At 42.1% G+C, this 18,289-nt stretch overlaps 1 protein-coding gene across 2 annotated transcripts in view; it reads left to right on the forward strand.

The window, feature by feature from the left end:
• The first annotated feature begins 1,141 nt into the window (after positions 1-1,141).
• CBFB (core-binding factor subunit beta) overlaps positions 1,142-18,289 on the forward strand; it is a 37,766-nt gene continuing 20,618 nt past the window's right edge. For both annotated transcript variants that reach the window (XM_040075499.2, XM_040075498.1), the window contains exons 1-3: positions 1,142-1,266; positions 1,490-1,576; positions 5,924-6,040. In XM_040075499.2, the coding sequence (XP_039931433.1) occupies positions 1,189-1,266; positions 1,490-1,576; positions 5,924-6,040 (282 nt within the window). In that variant the 5' untranslated portion in view covers positions 1,142-1,188. The remainder of the gene's footprint in view (positions 1,267-1,489; positions 1,577-5,923; positions 6,041-18,289) is intronic.

Here is an 18,289-nt window from a genome sequence, read left to right on the forward strand (position 1 = left end):
TCGGGCAACCCGTTCCCGTGGCCAGTCACCCTCTGAGTGAAGAGCCTTTTTCTGATATCCAACTTATACCTCCCCTGAAACAACTTCAGGCCGTTTCCTTGGGTCCTGTCAGTAATTGCCAGAGACAGCAGATAGGTGCTTGCCCCTCCCCTTCATGAGGAAGTTGTAGGCTGCAATGAAGAAGCAGTCAAGCTTCTTCAAGCGCTGGTGCAGCGAAGTGCTGGGTTTTGGTTTTGCTCTAGTCTGACACCACGACTTCAAAGCTCCCGAGCCACACACATCCTGAGGTGGTGATGTGTGCCCCCGCTCCCCTCGGAACAGGCCCCCGCCTCGGTCAGTGCGGCTGGGCAGGCGGAGGCACGGACTGATGGGCGCACCGCGCTGGGACGGCAGCCAGACAGCGGGCTGGCTCCTGTCAGCGGCGGGGCTCCGGGACCACCCTTGGGCTCCTCCAGCCTTCACGCTGGCCAGGGGGAGGGAACCACACGAGGAGGTGCGGGGCCAGCGCTGCCCCTTGCTACCTGCCCCATCCTCACCGCCACCCTCCAGGCGGGGGGACGCGGCGCGGCCATCGCCCGTCCCCACCCGAGCGGGCCGGCGGAGCAGGTGCGGGGTCCCCGCCGTGAGGGGAGCGCTCCCCATCGCCACCGGGGCGCGGGGGGGAGCCGCTCCCCGCCCGCCGCGGTGCTGGGGCTGCTCCCCTCGCGGCGGGGAGGCGGAAAGCGGCCAGCCGCGGTGAGGGGGGAGCGGTGGCGGGGTGGGGAGCGAGCGGAGCGGCCCCGCTGCGGGCGAGACGGCCCCGGCCGAGGGACGCGGAGGGGGCTCTGAGTCACCCCTCGCCCGCTTCCCGCGCGGCGGGGCGCATGCGCGGCGGCGGCGGCGGAGTTGTGAATGGCGCGGCTGTTCGGGCCGACTTTACGAGCCGGGAGGAAGTCGGAGGGGAGGGAGCGGGCTGGGGGCGGGAGCGGGCGGCGGCGGCGGCAGCGGCTGCATCGAGCTCCGGCGGCGGCTGCGGCTGCTCTGCGTGCGCCGCGGGAGGAGGAGGGACGGGAGGAGGGAAGGGGGGGCGCCGCCGGCGGGGGCTAACAAAGGGCGAGGCGAGCGCTGGGGCTGGGACAGCGCGGGGCGGGCGGGCGGGAGGGAGGGAGGGAAGGAAGGAGGGCAGCCGGCGGCGGCGGCCCCACCACCATGCCGCGGGTTGTCCCCGACCAGCGGAGCAAGTTCGAGAACGAGGAGTTCTTCAGGAAGCTGAGCCGCGAGTGCGAGGTGAGGCGGCGGTGGCGGCGGGGCTCCCCCTTCTCTCCCTCCCTCCGCCTGCCCGCCGTAGGGAAAGTTTCCGCGGGCCGCGGAGGGGCCGGGGCAGCCCCGCACCTCCTCTCAGCTGCGGCGGGAGCCGAGCCGGCGGCGCGGGGAGGCGCAGTCAGTGCACTCCGCTGCCCCCTTATCGCCGGGATTGGCCCCTCCTGATTGCGCGCCCTGTTCCCCGCAGATTAAATACACCGGCTTCAGGGACCGGCCGCACGAGGAGAGGCAGGCCCGCTTCCAGAACGCCTGCCGCGACGGCCGCTCCGAGATCGTAAGTGGCGCCGCGCTCCCCTCGGGGCCCGCCGGGACCGGGCCGGGCCGCGCTTGGCCGGTGAAATAAAAGTTTGGGGGAAGCCGTCGGGGCAGCGAACGCTGCGCGGTGCCCAAGCCCCGAGGCTCGGGGCCGGCCGTGCCGGGACGGTGCCTGGGGCCGGTCGGGGCCGCACCGTGAAGGAGAGTTTTCCTTAAGGAGCGGAATGACATCGGCTCCCTTTCAAACGCCGAGGAAAGGAGGTTTTGGTGAACAGGCAGCATTTCTGTCTGCCTTAGGAGTAGCGCTTTTTCACTCGAAGGTGTCAGCTCGCTCCCGAGCGGGGAGAGTGGTTGTCTGGAGCGCCGGGGTGACAGGGAAGGAAGGAGAACCCCGGCACGGAGAACGGGCTGCGCTCCTTCCCTGGGCACGTGCTGCAGCTACGAGCTGCTTATTACAATATCCAGCTTTTTTTTTTTTTTTTTTTTTTTTTTTTTTTTTTTTTTTTTTTTTTTTTTTTCCGGAAACAGTAGCTTTGAGAAATGAGTAACATTGTTCACAAGGCGCTATCTTAAAGCCCTGAGTGAGCTGTTTGATGTATTTGTGAAGTAAATCAGATGCTTTTAAAAATAGGCGTAGAAACTTGCAACTTCAGCTCTGTTTTTCTCATTCATTAAGGTTACTTACAAACTGCTGTCACCCTCTGAAATAAGAAGTGAGATGAAGTATAGCTCGGAGTAGTCAAGAACTGACTCCTTGTTTCCTGGTTTGATTTCTGCTCCGGGTTGCTTTTATAGGATTAGTATTTCACAGCATTGTTAAGTTTGCAACTCCAGCATTAAAATGCAGAAGTAGCCTCTTTTCCATTTACAGTATATACTGAAAGACAAGGTAAAATAGAAAATAAACCCCACTTCCACCAAGTTTGGTTTATGAGCATTCTTAAATTTCACGTGGTATACATACGGCTAGTCAGTTCACAATGAAATTATTGTTACGCACATCCAAAAATACTTGAACACCAGTTACTATAACTGATCTTGTTAATTTGTGTTTGTCAGTAAAAGGATACACACTCAAGAACACGGTTACTTTATACTGAGTAACTTTATTTTAGCTGAATCTTATCTTGTTATCTCTTGTTTTAGAACCTGTAATATTATTTTACAAGAGGCCCTTTGTTCTTAATTTTACTATTTTTTACATTCCTTTTTCTTTGTGCATGTTTTCTTCCTTTAAGAAAACGCCAGGGAAACAATGGGTAGGTGAGGAAGGCATAGTTTGCTAGCATTGGAAGTTCCTGTACAGGTGAAAGTGTATAATATACCTAAATCCCTCTTTAAAAAAAAAAAAAAAAGCCGGGCAGCTTATAACTAGCTTTCTAATGCAGCCTATGCAGTTATTTATGTAAATGGGAAATTGCTGTAGTTTCACCTTCTGAGCCTGCTGCTCCCTTTTTTTTGCCAGAACTTCATCCCTTGGAAGCTACCAGTGATGCGTGTTCTACATATTTTCACTCTACTTAATTATAAAACGGGCTCTATATTTCTTCATCTGAAACATCTGGTTTTGTTTTGTGAACAGGGCATGAGTAGTCAGGTTTATTTAGAAATGTAGTGTGTGTAATGACTGATGTTAAAAAGAGCTAGTAATTTTACTTTTTTTTTTTTTTTTAGTCTTGAATGTTTTTCCAGCCATCAAGGATTTATTCTTTTATCTCCAAAGGGAGCCTTTGCAAATGTCCTTACATATTTTGAAGGAGAAAAAAACCCCAGAGAACAGCTCAGGGATTTAATGTAGAACCGGCAGTAAGTTGTTGGTTATATATGTCAAATAGCTCTTGATTGAATAAAGGAAATAATTGCCAATATTACTGAGAAGTAACTGTGAAGTGTGTTAAGTAAGATTTCACATTTACTGGTAATGCTTTGATAACTTCAATAACCTCACGTGTTTGGTTTGCTTTGGAAGGTACTTGTATTTATGTTGTCTGTGTGTAAGTCAGGTTGCCCTTGTACTACCTGATAAGCTTTTCACAAAATTTTCAACAAAAGTGTCTGATAGCTTTTAAGACTGGACTTTAAAAGGCTCTGCAGACAAAACCAGACTTTTCGTACTTTCAAGTTTAAAACCAAACTAGTGGCGTGATTTTTTTTTTTAAATCATTATTATTTTTAATTTAATTTGTGTGTTATTTGGTGGAAATTAATGGCTTCCATGTAGTCTTGTGTGTTTATTAGCAGAACTGTTCTTTTTAGTATTGACCTATGATTTGATTCGAGAAGCCTATGGGTGCTTTAACTGGATGGTTTTGTCGCTTCAAAGGGAGGGAGCAGGCTTTGAAAATCCAGGGAATAAATATCTACACAGCTTTCTATGTTTTAGATGGTGCCTGCCTGACTCTGAGGATGTGGAATTCGTGTACTTTTATCTTCTTCTTTTCTCTGGTATTTTTCCCCTGTTTTTCATGGCCCTCTAGCACACATTGAGGGTGGAAGCAGGAAGGCATGGGCACTTCACTGTCTTGCTGGGTTTCCTTTTGACCCAGTTACCAGAGCTGGACTGGTCCATAGGACTTCAGTGGTCAGCTGGTTTACTCTCAATGATCTCACTCCTTGATATTTTAAATGTATAAATTAAGGAGTGTAAAACACGTATTTACTAAAGATGCTCAGAGGTAGGAAAACAGTTCTTGAGCAGACTAAGTGGTGAAGACTCAGAGTCACAAATATTTTGAGATAGGTAAAATTTGTTTCTTGATACGTAAATAGCATCCCTTGCAAAGGAAAAGGGATAAGGCAGTGAGCCTGGTAGTGGTGATCTGCAGCTCTGACAGATTTGATGCCACCTGTTTGTGCAAGTGTATCCTTGATGCAACTTCTGTTACATCGATGAATGTTTGTCTTTGCAAACAAATATTAATGCACCAATACAGTATTCTGGCAGTACTAGGACCCGTTTGTTAATTTTAATGACATTGATAGTATGCTTACAGGAGATAAAACAAGCGAATGAAAACAACAGTGACAAAAATTTAAAAGTCTGTTTTTAAGGATAGCCTAGAACCAAAACTGATTGCAGAGCATTAGTCTCCCTTGGAGGAGGGGGAAGAGCCGAGACAAAGCACTTCTACTTTCAAAATGGGAGGTATTAATCCTATGACAGTGTTACAGTCCATGACTAGAACTATGTTAAATAACATGTAGCTATGGTGTCACAGGTAGCAGTACACTTATACCCTGAAGTGGCTGCATTCTGGGTTGCTTGAAAGAAATCTGCTTGTCAGGAAATTCCAACTGTTAAAGCAGTAGTTGTATAGCTTTTAAGGAAAATTATATTCTAGATTAATAACGATTTAAATGTAAGTGATCATGGTAATAAATACAGCCTCTTGATTGCAACAAATTATGTTTAAACCTGGGATTGTGATAGGAGTGATATGCTGTGGGTCTGCTCTGAGGACGTCATGTTACCCTGTACCACAGAAAAGTATAAATACTGTAAATCTAACTTCTGTTTGCAAAAATAATTTTTTATTTCGTGTCTAGGAAGTGATGTACTCATCATGGCTTCGAGTTAAGATATGCAAGCAAATACAGGGAGTTTCTTAAGAAAACTGAATCCCGTTTTCATTTGAAATTGTAGAAATTTGTTTGCTTGAAAACAATGCATGCTTTTTCTATTGGGTTTAAGCCAGACCCATTAATGATATTACAAAGGGCTGCAGCTGAGAAGAATTCCTACAGTTGCCTTTTCTCACTGACACAGCATCTGCTGGTCTAGGTATCACTGGTGTCTTAATGTGGCTTGAGGACTTTGTCCCGTGAAGCTTGATTGAGCTGTGTATTGATGCTGCATGCCAGTAGATGATAAAATAGGAATATTTGTGCTTCAGTTAAGTGTCTGTCTAGGTATAAGTAGGTTGTGGAAGGAAACAAATCCTTTTATTTTGCAAAAAGTTGTCCTTAGTAATGGGTCTAAGGTGTTAATTTTCCTTCAGCAGTACTTCTTTTAGAGATATGCTTTGAAAAGCACGGGCAGTTTTTAATGTTGCAGGTACTAAGTTGGTGCAGGGTATCCAGACAGAACTGAAAGGACAGATTCTAATGTCAGCAAAACCGATTTGAAAGAAGTATTGATTCCATGTTGTATTTTATATCCGAAGCAGCCAATGGCAAATGTTGTCAAAATGGAATCAGATGTTTGTAACTTAATACTTAAGAAAAATGATGAGTGCATGTTTTTGACTTTAAGTATTCTCTATGCTGCCTGGCTTAAGACATAAACTGATGTAAAAATAAATGACTGCCTGCATAATTTATGTAATGTCTTGCTCCCTGATCCTGTTTGTATTGATTTTTCTAAAAGGCTTTTGTGGCCACAGGAACCAATCTGTCTCTCCAGTTTTTTCCGGCCAGCTGGCAGGGGGAGCAGCGACAGACACCGACCCGGGAATATGTCGACTTTGAAAGAGAAGGAGGCAAGGTAAGGAGGAAATTGTTGAAACTGAAAGAATTTTTTTGTTGTTGTTGTGCTTAAGGCCTTATTGGTATGGACTGCGCGTATGATGTGAGATTTCTAATATTTCACAGCTCCATGCAGGTAGGTAGTGGTGTGAGTACAAGTGAAAGCTGGTAAGATAAAATAATGCTTTGTTTTAAAGCATGCTAATGTTTAGGCAAATGGAAGAATTGGGAAATGTGGGCAGTATTGTGGTGGCTTTGTGTTATTTTGAAGATTGTGGCTTTTTTGGTTATTTCTACTGTCGTGCTAGGATAAAATTTTGGGGAACATTCTAAATTTCATGTTACAGAGGTGCTTCTAAAGTGGTTCAGAAATTAGGCTTTGGCCAATGAATTGTGGTAGACTAATGAAAATTTGTGCTTTCAACAGGTTAGTTCGTTGTGTCTTTGGCTGCCAGTACAGCAAGCAGTCAGTGTGCTCTAAGTGGAATGAAGCTTTTTCTCAGTTTCACCATCAGCTATAATACACAAGCAGCATTGCTTTCAGAATTGATTTCTGAGTCTCTTTTTTCTGAGGTGGTTGTCCCATAGACTGATATTGAAAGCTCAAATTCCCTAGTGACAGTGATGGTTACTGTGAAGCTGTATTAGATTTAAAGTCAAAAGCCTTGCTTAGTCTCATCAGAATAAAGTTACTGAAATCACCTACAGCTGGTTTTGTTTTACAGGAAAAACATACCTTTAAAATACAGATGCTGTCTCCTATCTGTGCTCCTGTAGGTACTTTGGGACTGATCCAAAGATCACTGAGTTCAGTAGGAGACTTTCTTCAGAACTCAGTGGATTTGGACCAGCACTTAAGCTCTCATAGTTTTTCTGTTTCAGGCTAAATTTCGTGTTTTTGTTTTTTTTTTTTTTTTTTACTTCAAAAAACTTTTAATGGACTACAAAATCCTTTCCTTTGCCTACATTTTTTTACTGACCCTTGTAACAAGAAACAGCTAATGCTACCAAACCTACCAGGCTGGAGGAAATACTTGAAGCATATTCAGGTTTAATGGCATATTGGGTCTTTTAAATGCTGCTAGGTGGAAGATAAATATTTCCTATAGTGGGAAAACTTGATTGGAAGAAAAAAAAATTCCTGAGGGCAGTTATGGTATGTGGAATTCAAGTTAATGAGTTTTTTTGGAAAAAATTGTTTTCCATTTAGTCCTGTGAGGCTTGCAGAAGTTTGACAAATTGGGGGAGAAGTGAAGTTGGCTGTCTGGGTACTGACTGCTTTGCTAAGGAAACTGAATTGAATCTGGCTCTTACTGAAAAATATTGATTCTGGCTCACAATTGAATGAGGAATTTTTCTTGTAATGTGTAAGAAGACTGAAGTCTCTCTTCTTGCCAGTTCAAAACTAATTTTATTTACTCCTATGATTTTTTTTTAACTTTGTTTTCTCCGAATGAATTCTTAAAGTACTGAGCTACTTCATCCATTTTCTTGTGTTGTCTTAATCATGTAAGAGCATGGTAGGTATGCTGTATATTAAAATAGAACGTGAGCCTCATTAATGAATGCCACTCCTTCTTTTATGTGTGTTTACAGTAAATTCTAGGCTGCTTCACTGAAATGCTTAGAAGAATTCCTCTGAATGAGGCTAGAGGTGGACAAACAGATAAATGGGAATAATGTTGTGCTCTGGTATGAGCAAATCACAAATTCACTGCTATAATCAGCCCTTACTTGTGCAAATCACACATGAATGCCGGCTTGCTCTGCACAGAATTAAACTCTGAAAGTAAGCCAGTCCCATGATTGGAGTGGAGGAATGAACAGAGTGGGAGAGTCTTTTTTGTTATCAACGGAAACAGTTAAGAGTTTCATCTGAACTGTCTGAGATTTGGTTCTCTCTAGATTTTTGTCATTTGGTTTAATTAAGAATTTCTTTCACAGGCTTCAGCAGTCTCTGAAAACCATGTGATTTTTGTAGCTCTGTGCAACATTGTTTTATGAGCTTTGATTCTTGAGGCAGTGCATAATGTGTGTTTGTTCATCACTGGATTTATGCCAGCAAGGCATGTTTTTAATTATATGAATAAAAAAGGCTATGGGGGAAGCTGTCAGTTAATAATTATCTTAGGCATTAGTTTGAGATCTAGAATGTAGATAAACTTACCAACATTAGAATATTTTTATCCTGGAATTCTGTTTCGGTGTTTGGCTAAACAATGATGGCCCAAAATAGTTTATCCATCTTTGAAGTATGTCACTGTTGTGCTAAAGCAGTTTTGTACACAGATTGACAAAGCTACCAATGCAGCATCTGCTAGAATTACCACTTAAATGATCGAATTTTAGAAAGAGCAACACTCTTGTGAAAGTTGGGATTCTGCAAATACATACTTCATAGGCTTGAGGTTTTTCAATCTGGTATTTCTTAACTGAGGGGGGTTTTTTTTATATGCTTAATTTGCCTTTTAATTTGATGCATCTTTTGTTCACAATGGGTGGGTAGGCCTCTGGTGGATACCCTGTCTTCGTTAATCCAAGAATTGGATGGCTCTGTGTACGCCTAATGTTTCTACTCATTTTAAACTCAAGTTTTAACATTTTTTTTGAGATAGCTTTAACATTCTATGCTGTCTTTGACCTGCAGCAAACTTAATTATCTATTTGAGCAATTTTTCAGGTTTGTCATAGCAGAAGAAAAAAAAAAGCACTAAAAATAGGTCCCTAGATCATAAAAATAATAGAACTTGTATTTCATTGTGATTGTGGGTGTGTGTGGGGTGTGTCAGATGCAGTGTGTGTCCTCTTTCTGGGGAGCTGAACCATACCAAGGCTTTCTGATCCTCTCTGTTGTCAGCTAATGTCCAGGAGTTTTTATTTGTTTTTTTTTTTAAGTTTTTTTTAAGTGAAGAATAAATGAGTAGATGTTAAGAAATTAAAACATAGGCAGTGTAGTAGCCTAATGTATTACCTAAAGTATTGGATAATTAAACCTTGGAATTAAATGGAGAGCTTTATTTTCACCTTGGTTTTCTGGTATCATTAATGACTTAGGCTAGTTTTATTGTGATTAATGAAGTTCTGTAATTTTTATTTCAATTTTGTACTATGACATATGAACTTAAGGCTGAGCTGGGTATAGATTTCAGTGCTTCCTAAAATGTAATCTTTTTCAAAGTCCCTTGTTTTGTTAAGAACTGTCTGGTCAACTTTCTTTGCATGATTCATTTTGTCTATTTCCGAGAGTAAGGTGATGTCCCCAGTTTTCATTTCTTATTCAAGATGTTTCTATAGCTCCACTCTTTCTTTCTTGAAAGAACATTAGTTCTCAGATATTCTTTTTTACTGTTTAAATCCCAGTCACTGATAAAGTCTGTGAAGTTGTTTTACTTCCCCTCCCCTTTATAATACAATTCTCCATCTCATTCTGGTGCAGCTTGACTTCCTGTCTGTTCTTTGGTGGCAGCTGCTCGTAAACCAGAGTCTTCCACACGGGTTTATTTTGCTCTAATATGCTGTGAACTCTGCAGCTTTGGAGGAAAGCACATCAGACATGATTTAAATTGATTCAGAGTGCCTGCTGTGCCACATGTGATGTAGCTAGGATTTCTGCTCATTAACCATTAACTTTGGTCTAGCCGTAACTAAAGATTTTCAGTTTTCTTCCTAAAGATGCTGAGTTTCTACTTGCAGCTTTTTGTCATAACTAGATTTTATTTTGCTCTAGGTTGGTGTTAACTGTTTGGATGAATATTAAAAGAAGGCAAATCTTTGTTATACTGCAGGTGTTACAGCAGAAATAGAAGCATAATGAGAAATAGTTTTCATTAAAATCCAACACCTATTCAAGTGACAGCCAATAGAACCAGCATTCCACTTCCTGAGCAGCCTTAAACAATTGTTATCCTCTTACTCAAACCTTTTGGGGTCATGATGACCCCAAAACCTTGTGGTAGCTGGGAGAGATTCTTGTGTGAGGAGCAGCAGGTGGTCAGTGAAGGGCCATCAGCTGCTGGACTGTCTGTGTGCTCGGAGCCTTCGCGGTACTTTGCCTGCTCCAGCCAAGGGAAGTGGTGTCCTGATGAAACCCACGTCACTCTTGTTGCCTTTTGATCTTTTTCAGACTTTTTTGTGAGCTTCAAATAAGGAGGTCAGTGTGTGGTTATTCTCACAGCAGCCAAATGGGTTTGGTGGTGTATCCAGTTTGTACCCAGCCTGGGTGTTTTTTGGTTTGTTTTTTTTTGTTTCTTGGGTTTTTTCCCCCCTTGGAGTAGCTTGATGGGAGTCCTGTAAAGGTTTGGTGGATGAGAAGAGTCCACTTTTTTTGATGGTCACCTTGATCAGTTTTCATCCAGGATCATCTATATGGTTTCAGTAAAATGTTGGTTTTCTACAGATGCTTATGATTCTAGAATTTATTATTGTGTTTGTCCTTTAGATGGCAGAGATTTCTCAGTTTCTTTTTCTTTCTAATCTTTTTTCTTTTTCCCAGCAACATTCTTTGTTTATTCTCCTGAATCCATTTTTGCTTTAGAGGAGAGTGAAACTTTTTCTCTTTTTTTGTTTAGCTACTTGGAAGTGTTCTTCATTATGAGCTGCTGTTGCATAGAGGAGAGCTGTTTAATCCAAACTCTGTTTGAAGCCACAGTCATAGTGTACCTGTGCTTATTCACTTTACCTCACAGTTAGGAGATGCCTCCATGTGCATACAGCTTGTACACTATGAACAGTTAGCAACTTGGATTTTGGGAAGGGAGCTCTTTGGAGGACGCAGACCGGACACGTCGTCGTGGCAGGCAGCCAGCGGCTGCGTTTGGACAGTTGTTCCTGCAGAGTGATTTATCATCGGGTGCCCTCCGCCACCGGAGCGTGAGTCACCCCAGCACCTCTCATGTGATGAGGATCCACAGCCTTTCCCCCAGAATCCTTTCACCCCTCCTCCTCCAAATGCTTCTGTGAGTGCCCACAGCCTTGTCCCTGTGTTACGGTGCAGGCAGTGACGATGCCATTTTGAAACAATGCTCGGGTGCAGTACTTGCAGCACGGCTGTGGAAGTACTTAAGGTCTGCTGTCAGTAACCCTGCTTCTGCTTAGCTCTTATTATGTGTTCTAAAAGCAGCTATACAGTCATACTACCTTGAACTCCTTCCAGTGGCTTAAATGCGCTCGTTAGAGTTGTATAGACAAGATTTCAAATATACCCATGTCATCATCCTAAAGTTTCCCAGAAGAGGAACAAAATTGGAGTTAGTGAGCTAAATTTTGCAGCTATATATAAGGACAGATGAGTGCTGTGTGGATGAAAGCAGTACTTGAGTTCTCTGCAGCATAGATGCTGGAAGAAATCCAGACACTGGGATTGTTGAATTCTCTTGTTTGCTTATCAGTCTCCACTTACTAAGCAAAGTTGCTGATTTTATGCTTTTCTCCTCTTCTTATAAATGAATGAGAAAAGTAAGAGTCATTGTTGAGAATGTCTGCTTCTTTCTGAAAATCACTTAATAATTCATATTAAAAATAAGAAAAATTCAATAAGATGATGAAACATTTGCTTTGAGAAACTGTCATTTTTCTGAAAGTTACTGAAATGGTTCTTCAAGCTTTATTGCCAAAGCACAAGTAACAAAATGAGCTCATTAGCATGCATAATTGCAAGTTTTATGTTACTCTGTTAAAGAAAATTTCCAGTCATTGCTAAGTATGTTCTCTGTAGAATTTGATAGTTTTCTGCAGAATAATTCTGACACAATGAAATTTTATTGAATGATGAAAGTTGAATAGTTGTTATAGCATACAAAAGACATTATTTTAACCCTTGATGCAGCACTACTTCTTGAGGAAATGTTTAAACAGTTTTTCCAGACTTGAACCCTGCTTAAGGGGAAGGGTGAGGCTGTTGGAGCGCTCAAGAAGGCAGTGAAAGCCAGAGGGTAGAAGAAGCAGCTTTTCTTGCCCCTCTCTTGCTTGGGTCAGTTCCTGGATGTTTTTATTAGTTGCTTGCCCATGTCGTCCAAATCAGGTAATTTCTTTTTGTATACTTGCATTATATGTTTTGAATTTTCAGTTCAAAAGTAGAGGATTAGTAAGCTGTTTATTTGTACCCAGGTAGCGTGGTGTGTGCAAATGATGTGTTTTAGATAAACCTCCCTTTCTAATCCTCTGTTGCAGTTGCAAGTTGTAACTGCTTTTTGCTATGTGACTTTCTGAAAGCTTGAAAAGAACAAATTTCACTACCAATTTTGAAATTTGTCTGGAAAATATTCTGTCAAGCTAGCAGAAGACTGTGTCTGTTAATTACTGGGTTTGTGAGCAGAAGCATGCAAGTGTACTTGGAGCAGCAAAACCAGCAGCAATCTCCTGGCAATAGTTTGCTGCAAAAGCATTATTCTTTTCAATTGTTGCAAGAAAAAATGGGTCTTTTTTAAATGCATACCCTCTCCATTAAGAGGAGTGCAGGTTTAAAATCCAGCCATCTTTCTCATGTAGAATCTAGTGTAAAGGTAGCCTGATAAAGACCCTGGGGGACAGCCCAGTGTATATTTGCCTTTCAGATTTTTCTTGTTATGCTCCTTGCATTTTTGTTGATTTTCAGTTCTAGCTCTGTGGTTGGTTTTGTCTTTTGAAGGCAAAGGGATAGAGCCTGAGCATGGGATGCATTTCTCTTTGGGAGGAATTAGTCCCTTCTGTAGTGACAATGTGAAAACTAGAAGCTGTCTACTTTATGCTTTCTTTTGGGGCGTTTTTGGTGGTTTTGGTCAAGTCTGGTTCGTGTTTTCTGCTTAGTCAAGAAATTGCAGTATTTTGGAATGATGAACTGTATCAGGGGACTTGGTTATTAGATGATGGGTGTAATTTCTGTGCAAAAGCATTTTAGTATTTTTCTATGTGAGCTTCTAAGCGTAAATACTGACCAGTGATCTTAATCCAGGAATAAAATGCTCCACAGATTTTAATCACATTAGTTCTGATATCCTTACTGCTTCATATCTGTTCTTAGTTATAGACTTGGTTTTTAGTTAAGTGAAATAGCAATCTGCATAATTTAATGAAACATTGATCTGCTTTCGAAAAGGAGTCACGATTACATAGTTGAGCTAGCTACACAGAAAAAAACCTAACAAATGCAACCAACCAAAAAACCATAAGAATACCAGGTTTTCTACAAGGGACTTTTAAATTCTGGCTCTCCAGTAAGGTTAGAAAAATTCTTCAGCTGTTCCTTTTTTTGATGTTTTAGAAACCAAACCCCATCACTGTAGTATTTCAGTAATACACAAAGCACGTTGAGAGAAGTTTTGTCACAGCTCTGATATTACAAAGATATTTTCGAAATGAGTCTGTGCTGGGTATTTCTGCTACGCAGAATTGTAAAAATGGATTATGTTACATCTCAGTGTTTACTGATATTTGTAGTAAAACCTGGTGGCGTACATAAGCATACTTTAAAATTGAACAAAGTAATAATATCTGACCATCAGGTTTTGCTATGAAGTTGAAAATTGTTGTATGTTTGGAGGTGTTTTTCTAGTTGTGAATTGGAGTGCTTTCTGTCCTCAGCTGCAAGTGAAATGTCTCTGTGTGATCACAAGGAAGCAGAGCTGGAGAAACAGGTCCCAGGCAGAGAAATGGTGTCTCTGGGCAGTGCTCCTGCCCTGGCCAGCGCTGTCCCAGGAGTCCCACTTGGGCAGCTGCTCAGGAAACAGCGAGGGCCTGCTGGTGGTGGTGTGGTACAGCTGTGCCATGGGTGCCACCCGTGTGGAACTTGAAGCTGTATTCATCTTCAAAGCCACAAGTGGGTCATCTATGCACAAGTGTTTAGGAAAGGCTGTTTAGTCAGAGAGTATCAATTCACATACATTTTTGCAGAAGAGTGTAAGGTTTAAATTTTACCAAACCTCATTCTCATATAATGGAAGAAATTCCAATATGTAGCTTTTAAAATAGAAGACTTTTTTTTTGTGTGTTTGAAGAAAGAATAGTATGTTTTGAGGGATGAGACAGAAGGATTGATCCAAATTAAAAGCACTAAAAAGTCTTTATTTCACTCATAGGCACTTTCTAAATGAGATTCTTCTCAGCTGTTTCTGTTTATACTTCATTCCAGTTTAAATTATGTTACAAGGTTAGTGTATGGAATCAAACTTAGGAAGACAGATAAATGCTGTAAACTCTGGTCGTGACTTCGTTGCTTGTCATTAGTTTCTTTTAAACTAATGATCAATATCTGAAAGAGCAGTGTGAAGTCTTGAATGAAGTTATCAGCTTTTGCTGTAACTTCAGTTGTTACACTAATGAAGTTATTCTATTTTGTTCCCCAATTAGTTGAGGATTTTAGTGTATAACTTCTGTTGCAAAGTTTTAGAAAAGCTTTTTTGCTTTTTTCTTTTTTTTTACATTTCATAGATTGCTCCCTCTCTCATTCTCCCCCTCTTTGAAACCCAGGCTAGAGACCCTTCTCTGTGATATGAAAGTGAATCTTTGTATTTTGAGGGGAACACAGGGTTGGGACTGATGCAACTTTACTTTTCAGAGCAGTCGTGCCACATCTTTGTGGCAAGATAGCAGCATTTTATTTATGAAACTGTATATATGATCATTTGCTGTTAAAGGAAACAGTTGAATACATAATTTCTCATTTGAACATTTTGTTCAGGTCGTTTCCTTTTGCTTGCTAGTGTATACAGATAATGTTAAGAAAAGGTGAAATGATGAGGTTTGCCATGCCCGATTTAACACCTTTCTTTCTTGATGTAAATGTTCAGAGCTGTTTCTTTCCTAGTGGTCAGTGTATCATGTGAAATCACCAGGGAGACTGCTGTTTCAGTGTTTAAAAGTGGGGTATGATTCAGGGGAAGGTGGGATGGATGGATGGACGGACGTGGCTCGTTATGAATGGGCAGATGTGTGCGTGATGAGGCAGAGGGTGAGTCAGAACTGAGCCTCTTCTGAAAGAATGCATTTTGCTCCAGTGTGCTGGGAAAATGAAAACAGAAGGGAGGGGACTGCACCACTTCACCGGGGACTGGTGTTTCCTGGGGGGCGAAGTTGATCTCCTCGGTGGCGCTGGCTGTTGTGAGCCTGCTGATTCATTAGTTGGTGGGTGGTGAGAACTGTGTGCAATCGCTGGGGGAGGAAATGGCTTGGTTGCTGGAGGGAGAAGGAGCATTTTCTGTAACTGCAGGATGTGTGGATGGAGCACACAGATAGCACACATCCAGCAGATCAGTTAAATACCCTGCTGTTGTGAGATAAGGGTTTACTAGATGACTAAAATAGGATGTGAAACCGAGGATTTTTGTCTTGTGCTAAAATACGGTAGCTTTTTAAAAAAGTAATTGAGAATTGTCCACTATTTAAATAGTTTGGATTTTAAAATATAAATGAATGGTGTTACAGGAGCCATGGCCCGTTCCTGTTCTTAACAACAGAGTTACTTGGAGTTGGAGGAGAAGGTTGCTCATTTAAATGCAGATGAAGAGAAATAACAGATTAGTCAAAAGAATACAAAAGAAAGGTGAGATACACTGTATATTGAAGGTGTGGCACAGAGGTCTTTGAGGACAAGTCAGCAGGGAGGCAGAGGAAGCACAAACACAGCTCAACAACTTAGAGCCCAACTAAGCCTATTCATGCAGCACCTTCTCAAGTTTGTGTGTGTTTATGGTGCTGTTTGTCCTCTATTCAGATAATCTGCCAGGAGATAAGAGTGTTTGCTATTGCTGCTTGCTCAGTCAGCAAGCAGAATACTTGCTCTAATACAAAAAGCCTGTTTCCAATGTAAAAGTAACATGTCTGTGTTTCTCATTTAAAAATTCTAATAGTGCTTTGATCTGTAGTAGCAGTTTGAAATGGAAGATGCCACTTGAGAGATGAAGTTAATTCTGTATTAGCCACGCAAACAAAAATTCAGCTGCTATAAACTAGTAAAAATGTCATATTTCAGTATGTGACAGTTTATCTAGGTCTCCTAGTCTAACAAAGCTTTGGCTGTGCCAAATGAGGATGCAAAATGAGAGAGAACTTACCTTGCTCTCATCCTTCAACATGTGTACAAAGATTCTTAACGTAGACACACAACTGTCCACTGTCAGTGTCAGAAAAGCCATACTTCCTTTGGTTTATAGGATGGACTGCATTCTGAAAAGAGGCTGCTACATAATTTAGCTTTTCCTCTTATATGTCCCTATAATGGTGTTTCTTTATGTAGCATTACATTTGTCCACTGAATATGAATTTGGTAATTGCCTGACTTCCAGCCTCTCCTCCTTCCTTCTGTTCTGTAGTGCTTTTCACCTGTCTCTTGAATTTTACGGCACTGACTGCCGGGCATTATTATGAAAAGCACCCAGAGGTGTGTGGAGGATTTATAAAATGGTTTAAATGCAGGTAGTCTGGGGTTAGCAGTAAAACCTTGAAAGAGTTGTTCTAACAAAGACCTGCTTTTTATCTACTTCTGTAATGTTGTGGGGGGCAGAATTTTGGGTCTTTTTAGAAATAATGCACCTTTTGCCCTTGGTCTCCTACCGTGACAGTCTTGAGGCAATTTTCAGAGCAGACAATTCAGAATTTTTTGGGAAGACCACTTTGCTGGATTTTGAGGTGCAATAATAGATAATGTGTTCACAGACAGAGCAGTAATTTATTAATAATTCTGTTAAGTTCAGAAGTTGAAAGGGGGAACCAACATGGCTTTATCTGTAAAGAAGGAAATATGTGGTTAAACGTTTTTGGCTATAATCTTAGGTGGTTTCCATATTCCTGAAAAGGGAAAGAGGGGGAAAAGGAGTTTAAATTCTTTTCTCTAAAATAAATTTAAAAGTACCAGTATGCATTATTGTGTTTTAATGAGAGAAAAGTTCCTGCATAAACTCGTGGGGTTTCAAGATGAATGATTACTACGTTTGAATGATTATGTGGTAATTTCAAACCTCGGAATATCTTGACAAGGAATTCATGCTTTCAGAAATGAAAAATCTTTGTTTATCAGAGTTTTGAAGGCCTTCTGAATCCGGTGGTGTAAGGCTTCCAGGGCTCTGATTCAGGAGCAAGGGCAGACTACTTCATCTGGGAAGGTCAGGCTGTGTGCCAGAGGTTCCCAGGCTGCTGTGTCAGCAGCTCAGCTGTTGGCCGGCGTGCTCAGGGCAGATTGTAGGAATCAGGAATCACATCGGCTTGTCAGCTTGTTTCTCCTTTGACTTATGAAGACTTTCATAGAATTTGCAGTGCTTCTCGGGCTCCCAAGTGATGCATGAGGCGTTTGAAGTCCTGAGCCCTCAGCAGCTATGTCTGAGCTACCTGCTGTTTGCTCTGAGGCAGGAAGTTTGTGTGTAAGGCACTGGCAGCTGCAGTGACCACGGCAGCTGAACGGCCCCTGAAACGGGTCAGGGAAGGCATAATATTCCTTATCAAAGAAACAAACAAAAAGTATTCCTGGGCAACTTGGGAAGCTGGGTTTTGTTGTCTGTGGGAAGGCCTATGTAACTTGTGATGTCCCAAGGCTGCTGTTGTGGGCCGGAAGGATAGGGGAGGTTGATTGAGAGGTAAACTCTAAATGAAGTTCTGCAAAGTGCTTGTTTGAGCCTGCAAAACATAACCAGCATTAGAGTATGGGCTTCTTTTAGTCTTTACAGACCCATAGTTAGCTTATATCGCCTTTTTTATTTCCCTTCTTGAATTAGTCTTCATTTGCCTTAGAAAAGAATGACAGTTCTAATAGCCTCTTTTAACTGTCTTTAACTTCTCCATGAATTAAGTACGTCTATTAAATGGATGCTGCGTCCTTCATTTGTTTCTTGTGAGATGAATGGGTGAAGACTGTGCTGAAGGGCTGCAGTGTATTTTGTGTGTTTGAAATGTTTGATCTTGAAATGAGGGCTGTGGGAGGTGGTTTCCTGGTAGTCCACATCTTACTCATGCTGGTTCTGACACCTCTGCTCGCAGAGGCTGTTGGCCGGTAGATGTGCCTGGTGTGCTGTCCCCACGGCGTGCTCTTGTCCCCACCCAAGGCTGTGAGTGCAGGCACAGAAAACCAGGCTGTGCTCTCAGCAGAGACCCTGCAGTGGAAGTGCTGGTGGGAAGAAGATATGCTCAAACAAATAACATTTTTTTGCTTCATTATTGAGCTCGTGCATGTTGTACTAATTAAAAGGTCTAAAGCTGTGTCACTTCTTACCAAAGTGTGGTAAGTTGTAAAAGTCAGGCTTGGAGATCAAATGTTTGTTTTCTTTGGCAAATAACATGAATCAAACTGACAAACAAGTAATGTTAT

This window comes from Hirundo rustica, chromosome 11 (genome assembly GCF_015227805.2).
Source record: "Hirundo rustica isolate bHirRus1 chromosome 11, bHirRus1.pri.v3, whole genome shotgun sequence".
Taxonomy (NCBI): Eukaryota; Metazoa; Chordata; class Aves; order Passeriformes; family Hirundinidae; genus Hirundo; species Hirundo rustica.